At 55.9% G+C, this 7,505-nt stretch overlaps 2 protein-coding genes across 2 annotated transcripts; both read left to right on the top strand.

Annotated features, from left to right (window-relative positions):
- Positions 1-1,525: 1,525 nt before the first annotated feature.
- CGCA056_v013182 (putative agmatinase 1) lies at positions 1,526-3,104 on the top strand (the record flags this gene model as incomplete). The annotated part of the gene is made up of 8 exons (XM_037328426.1): positions 1,526-1,660; positions 1,712-1,808; positions 1,860-1,950; positions 2,003-2,086; positions 2,134-2,363; positions 2,414-2,716; positions 2,784-2,899; positions 2,967-3,104. The coding sequence occupies 8 exons, from the start codon at positions 1,526-1,528 to the stop codon at positions 3,102-3,104; spliced, it is 1,194 nt and encodes a 397-aa protein (XP_037173037.1).
- Positions 3,105-6,045: 2,941 nt separating this feature from the next.
- Positions 6,046-7,070, top strand: COL6A5-0 (Collagen alpha-5(VI) chain; the record flags this gene model as incomplete). The annotated part of the gene is made up of 2 exons (XM_037328425.1): positions 6,046-6,077; positions 6,146-7,070. The coding sequence occupies 2 exons, from the start codon at positions 6,046-6,048 to the stop codon at positions 7,068-7,070; spliced, it is 957 nt and encodes a 318-aa protein (XP_037173195.1).
- Positions 7,071-7,505: the final 435 nt, after the last annotated feature.

The following is a 7,505-nucleotide window of genomic DNA, read 5'->3' as shown; positions in this document are numbered from 1 at the left end:
TGTCCACTCAGCCGGCCGGTACGTAAACCAGCCCGTAAAAGCCTCCGGAGCGGAGCACCCGCGGGTCCGGGCGCCCAAGCTCCCGTGAAGCTCGGCCCCTTCGGTCCGCAGGAGCCCAGTAAATTTCCTTTCTTGAGCCACCGGACCGGGCGGAAATCTGTCTTCACAAGCCAAAAAGGAGTGCCTGCTCAACTTTGCTAGGTGGTTGCCGTGTCGGGGTCGGAGGTTTCGAGTGGTGGTAGAGAGGTGCTGCGACTTCGGCGAGCCGACCAATGGCCATGGCCGTAGCCGTAGCCAGTACACACGAGTGACGTGAAGAAGAAGGACATACGGCTGTTGAAGAGGGAGCCTAGTTTCAGGATCCCTGGGGCCGACGACAGTCTTATCTACCTTACGGCTCCGGATCTTGGCCACTGCCGAATTCTTCATGTTTATCACGGCGAACTGTCGCCGACCGCACGGGATAGAGCAGACGGCCCCAAGGTGGCGGTTGCTCCCCGTTTCCCTATTCGGGTAAGCGCTCAGCACAGCTTGCATGTGCTAGCGTGGCGTAGCTTTATCTTATCAGCCCCGCGTGGGTGACGCCCCACGTCATCGACAGGACCTCCAAGTCTGAGGAGCCTTCGACAATGCATCGCCTTCAACAAGGACGCCAAACAGACGGTTCTTTGCACATTGAACGACTCATGAACATTTCGAAGCCATCTTCATTGGCTGCTTCATGCCTGGCTCTACCGATGTGACGGGCGTTCCCCGCGGAGCTAAGGTTGTGCTGTAACGACTCCATGGCTCTCTCCAACACCCAACCGGCGGCCCTGCAGAACATGCATCTCTGGAGCCCATTCCGGCTTATCTCTATCATAGTTTGCATCATAACACCGACAACACTCCAGAGCGACCCCGCCTTACTCATGCCATTCAGAGCGTCCAGATCGTCCACAGACCGTCGGGACGTCCTCTATCCTCTCAAGCTAGAACCTCGCCGCCGGCCCTCCTTGGTCGGCACAACCCTGCCATGAGCTCAAGCGAGTGTTTGGCCTGGGGTCTCCGTCCGGAGTGCAGAATTGACTTTGCAAACCCAATGGAAAGCTTGAACCAAGCATCTGCGCTGATCTTGCAAGCATCATGACCCTCATGAAGGAGGGAGCTTTATCTCTGCCCCGCATCTAGCCCGGCATCTCTTCCATGGGTTCGCCTTTACCTAACATGAACACGTCAATACGTTTGCATGGAGATGCATCTGAATATGTCCATTGACCAGTCCCGTCCCAGGGACCTTCTGTCGGTGTGGCCAATCCGTAGACGATAAGCCTGGGAGCTGGTCCCAGTCCCTGCGTAATGCTGCACTGGGCCTCCATGCGTGGAGAAGAGCTGTCGAGCTCGACGGCCAATCTTTTCCAGAATCTCTCGGACGTTGCAGCTACCCGAGAGTTCTGTTTTAAAAGCTCAGTCTTCGCCCGCACGAAGTTTTGCTTGGTTTCCCGTAGCCATTGACAAAGATTCGCGCCAATCGACCGTCAGCAACATGATTTCCCGGAGTCTTCTCGCCCTTGCCCTCACGGCAACCGTCTACGGTCACGGAGACCATGACCAGAAGTCCATGTCTGGACCTCACCAGTCTCTCTGGTACACCACTCTGCCGGGTGATGGCGGTACTCAGGTGCGCAGAGCAAAAGCATGTGTGTCTACATCACGTCACTGACAATCCTAGGCCGACTCTGTGTTCTCGGGCATTTCCACCTTCGGTCGTTTGCCTTACCAGCCGTGTCTGGCGCAGGGCAACGTCCAGTACGATATTGCCTTCATTGGTAAGCACGTCGTTCATTGCCGGTTACTGGAGCTACGCTGACTTTGGAAAGGTGCTCCCTTCGACACTGGTACCTCCTACCGCCCCGGTGCTCGTTTCGGACCTTCCGGTATCCGTCAAGGCTCTCGTCGCCTGAACCTCTAGTAAGATCCATATGAGGGCATCGTCACAACACCATCACTGACTCTCTTCAAGCGGAGGGTACAACGTCCCCTTGGACACGAACCCTTTCAACAGCTGGGCTACCGTCCTCGACTGTGGCGACATCCCCGTGACCAGGTATGTCTCTTCTGGCAATCTCCCCGCTTATACTTACATCGAAATAGCTATGACAACACCTGGGCTCTTCACCAGATCGAGGAGGGCCACTTCAACATCCTGACCCGCAAGCCTGCCACGGATGCGGCGAAGAAGGGCCCGGCCAAGAACTCGCGGACTCTGCCCCGTGTCATCACCCTCGGCGGTGACCACACGATCACCCTCCCCCTGCTGCGCTCCATCAACCGTGCCTACGGTCCCGTGTCCGTCATCCACTTTGACAGCCATCTCGACACCTGTGAGTACCTTCAGCAGATGAATCGCTTTCTGAATGCTAAACAGAGTCAGGGCGCCCCAAGGTCTTCGGCGGCTCGCCTTCCGAGGTCGCCAGCATCAACCACGGCACCTACTTCTACCACGCCTCCCAGGAGGGCCTTCTCCGCAACGACTCCAACATCCACGCCGGCATCCGCACCACGCTCAGCGGCCCCAGCGACTACGAGAACGACGGCTACTGCGGCTTCGAGATCGTCGAGGCCCGCGAGATCGACACTATCGGCACCGACGGTATCATCAAGAGAATCATCGACCGCGTCGGCACCAAGAACCCCGTCTACCTGTCTCTGGACATTGACACCCTCGACCCCGCCTGTAAGTGGGCAAGTGCTTCGTGTTTTGTTGTGTAAAGGAACAAGTCATGCTGACCGGCTTTATGCAGTCGCCCCTGCTACTGGTACCCCTGAAACTGGCGGTTGGTCTACTCGTGAGCTTCGCACTATTCTGCGTGGACTTGAAAGCCTCAATCTGATTGCTGCGGATATCGTCGAGGTCGCTGTAAGTCTTCCCCACGGCATTGAAACGTTTGTAGTGGAAACTGACACTAACACGTCGACTTACACAGCCTGCGTACGACACCAACGCCGAGCACACCACCATGGCCGCTGCCGACGCTCTGTACGAGATCATGAGCATCATGGTCAAGCGCGGACCCCTCAGCGCCATGGTCAACGAGACCGAGTCTGCTTCGGAGGAGTTGTAATCACATAATATCCATCCTGGGGACCTAGGGTGCCGAGAATGGTTCTGTGGTCAGATTGGATTCTTGACAGCCTAGTGACGAAGGTTCTATAACAGGCGTTGGTTGGTGGGTGTCGGTGAGAGGAAAAGTTGGTGATTGGTGTCGCGATCGGTGGGTTGTTGTCATGTTTATCACGAGTCTATGAGAGTACAAAACAAAGCACGTCGAAAAATGATCAAGTCGTGGTACTGTTGAAAAAGAGGACCAAATGGCAGTAGCTTTGGAGACACAGACAATCATGAGCTGCAAGAGAAATCTAATATGAAAAACATGAAGAATCGCTATAATACACTCAACATGGTCAGTCTCGTGTAGAGAGATTGTACCTCAAGACCTCCGAGGAAGAACATCACGCCTGACTGAGCATCGACTCTTTTACTACCTCACAAAAGATTGCTTCATCGTGTAAGCTAACATTCAACATGTCACTCGTAGGAGGGGCAGCAATGACATCATTTCAAAGTCGTCAAGTCTTCTTCACAGGCATGACAGGTCAGCTGAGAGACAGAGAAGACAGGACTGCCCTCCCACCCCGTCGCGCTCGCCATCTCCCTCAGCTGCCAGAACCCAACCCGCGTCTGGAATGTGCAGCGCATCGGAGCCCGCATCGCGATTTGGGGGCCGAGGGAGGTCTCTGTTAGAGTTAGTGGGGGGTGGGGGGCAGCACGGACGGGACCCAAAGGCGCCTCCACGCTGCTATGTGTGTTTTCGGTAGCGGCGGGGACGAATCGGACAGGGCCTCTTGAGTGGTTTTCTATTTTCGTTACAGGGTCAGGCTGGTTAAGGGCAGGGGGGGAAGGCAGGGAACATTCCAGCGCGCTGGGTGCGCCGGTGGAGGCCAACTGCCCAGACATGCCTTTTCTTTGCTCTGTTGAGGTACGCGAACGGCGAACATGCAAGTTGCATGATTTCAATAGTATCGTCAACGGCGTTGGTGCCGACGGAGAAATGGCGGCCGCAGCCAGCAGATCGTGTAAGTGAGTCAAGGATAAGAATAGCATTGTGCCATGCTTGCACCGAACGCCATCGAGGCTGGTCCAGCTGAAAGGATACGGATCCAAAAACGTTGGTTTCTTCACAGGTCTCGCCACAAGTGTCAAGCCTCAAGCTTAATCGGCACCGCGGGCCACGAGGCGGTGCCTTCGCTAGCTACCTTACCGAGCGCCCGTCGTCGCCGTAGGTTAAGCAGCTGTCAAACCGTCTACTCGTTCTCATTCGACAATCTCGCGATCTCAGCTACATACTGCGCAGTGCCACAGCTGGGCAGCTACAACAGCAGAGTTCACGGGGCAAGAAGCTTAGCATCTGTCACGGCGAGAGAAATCTCAGATCCGGTCACGTTTGCTTCTCCGTGGCAATGACGCAGACCACACTGCGCCCAGCTCCGAATGCCGGATCATCCGCGACTGCTCCGTCCCATCATGCAACCTTGGCGACTCGGAGCGGATAACGGACCTGGTCGAGAGTCATTCCTTGCGCTGATGACCCATGTGTGATGAAGAGCCTGCGACGGAGGGTGGCTTGAACGCCTGCACGTGTTGTCGCCGCGATTTCTCGTGGAGGTGGTGGTCGTTCGTTTCCGGGCGGGAGGGAGAACGTTTTCGCCCCGGCCACCTGCAGGTTTGCGTTGTATAGGCTTGTCTCACTCGGTAGCGGATGCCCGGTGTTGGAAATTGCCCGTCGGCAGAGTCGTTGTCTGTGAGGACTTGAAGATGCGAACGGTTGCAAATCTCTCCAGTGTCCTGGTGTAGAGTTCCACACGTGGAAATCTGTTCCTCGCCTCATGTAACTGACAACATCTCCAAGGAACTGTAACCTACCAACCGATCAGTATGGAAGAGATATGAAGGCATCTCGGAGATGTGACGGGCCGGAAACGACATTCTGGCAGGCTCTGCAGAATGCGTAGCCACAAGAGGTTGGAATTCCGTTTCGTGATGTCAGCGACACGGTCATCCTCCCCGTCTCTCCTCTCGTTTTCCTGATGGCGAGACATTGCGGTGTGGGTTTCCCTTGCCTGCCACTGGCATTCACTGACCCTCCAAAACGCAAAAAATACCTTGTCCCGGTCCATCGGAGACTTCTGCCGAGATCCTGGTTGCAGAAACATCTCACACCATCGTTTCCCGCATATCGCACCCAGGCGAGGTAGACCGGCGCGAAACCTACACAAACGCTCTCGGACACATTCTAGTCAGCCAGGTACGGCTGCAGGCTAAGACCACACAAAAGCCGATATTTGAACGAGAGCTATGAGAAAAGGAAGAAAGAAAAAGAACGGCCGAGAAATGCGAAGGGCAGCCGTATCTGTCAGATGCAAAGTCCGCCCAATAGACCGAGGAGCGCCCCGATTTCGTCTCATCGGGAAACCCGCGTGCGCCGCTACCAGCCTCAGCCCAGCCCGGCTGCGCCAGTACCGTCAACCTGTCCCTTTTTCGTGTCTCAACGCTTCTTGTCTCTCTCCGCGACTCCAGCTGTTGCTTGGATGGGTGGACAGGCTTGCCTTGCTTGCGTTGCTTGCTTGCGCTAGCTTGCCCATCCCAGCCTCTCCATCCCACGCGCTCCCGAAGATGGCTTCCCGACGTTTCTTCTCGCCGCCGTCGCGACTAATAAGCTCACACCATCTTTCACCATTTATATATGGATGCCCTTGCTTCCAACACCCACCCTCACTTGCCGAATGTTTTCACCATCCCATCTTCACTCATCGTCAGTTGCATCATATTATAGCATAAGCATCACATCACTCGTTTTTGTGTGCTTTGCTCTATATATACTATCTGCCCTCTCACTTACACCGTCCGGTCGACTTGCTTCATAACTTCTTCAACACCGAGTAAGGAAGCAGAACATCCACTGCAAACCATAAAAGATGAAGACACACACCTGCATACTGTTGGCCATGTCGGCCATAGCATCAGCCGATTACACATAGTGAGTCCCCTTCCTCCCTTCCATCACTCGACGTCCCTCCCTCCACGCAACTAACACGCAACGCACAGCAACCAAACTACGGGCGTATACACCTGCTCCCGCGCCAACTCCCAATGGTGCGCCGGCGACTCCTTCGGCACAGACATCATCATCCGCTGCAACGCCCAAGGCAAGGGACAGCCGGGCCGCTGCACAAACAACCTCGCCGGGGAGTACCCCCGTGGCGTCCAGCCCGCGCAGTGCTGGATGAGCAACGCCGACGCGGGCGATGCCGCCTGCGAGAAGAACTGCGTCGTCTACGCCAGCCCCCAGCCCTTCCTCCTCCCGCCCAGCGTGTGCACTCCGTACTCCGCCGTCACGGGCTCTCAGACATACCCCGTCGGGAGACCTACCGGGACAATGGCCCCCGGTGGTAATGGTACCGGTGCTGGCGGTGGACGCGGCGGCGGCGGTTCCATGATGACGAGGAGCTCTTCGACGTTTGGATTCACTTTTCCCATGCCCGAGCCTACAGGCCCTGGTACTGGCGGCGGAGGCGGTGGTAGCGGTGGTGGTGGTGGTGGCGGTCGCGGTAACGGCACTGCTCCGACGACTTCTCGTGGTAATGGCATGGCCCCCTCGATGTCTCGCGGCAATGGCACTATTCCGACAACTGTCCCCCGTGGTAACGGTACTGCCCCAACAACGACCCCGGGCGGCAGTGGTGCTCCCGGAGCTCCTACCAGCAACCCCGGCGCACCTGGTACTCCGGGCCAACCTGGCCAGCCGGGGCAGCCCGGTCAACCTGGACAATCTACCCAACCTGGTCAGTCTGGTCAACCCGGCCAGTCCACCACCCCTTCCTCTTCCGCAACTCGAACCCCAAGCGGTCCCACAGGCACTCCGAGTTCTCCTTCCAGCACGGGTCCTTCTTCTGTGCCAACAGCTGGTGCCGCTCAGAACACCGTTGGTTATCTTGCCGTTGTTGGCGTCGTTGCTGCTCTTTTCCTGTAAATCCACTCTCTTGATATCCCGTACGGAGGAATTGTCGAATTATTGGAATTACAAGCCATTTATACACATAGTACTGTTTGTTTTAATCATCGGCATCGTGGAACATGCTAGGATCAGGGCTGGCCACCAGGCGTATGGAGTTGTATTTATGCAGATCGTGTTGTAGTCGTGGTGTTACCTGATGCACTGCTGAAAGAGTCATTACCACTAATGCCGTCGTGTGAAAGTGAGAACAGTCCATTCGGAAAGTCATCTTGGACATATAACACGTTACGGAATGGATCCCTTTATTATACAATAGCCTAGACATGTTTAAATATGCAAGGTATCTATTCCATTTGACTCGTAAACGAAGACAACCTCGCCCTCGTACAAACATAGGTGTTGCTTAGGATTGCGGCGCCACTCGGTTTCGCAGACCGGCTTCGCAGCGAG

The sequence above is a fragment of the Colletotrichum aenigma genome, assembly GCF_013390185.1.
Source record: "Colletotrichum aenigma strain Cg56 chromosome Unknown KSG_Cg56_contig09, whole genome shotgun sequence".
NCBI lineage: Eukaryota > Fungi > Ascomycota > Sordariomycetes > Glomerellales > Glomerellaceae > Colletotrichum > Colletotrichum aenigma.
This window is presented reverse-complemented; position numbering and strand designations above follow the sequence as displayed.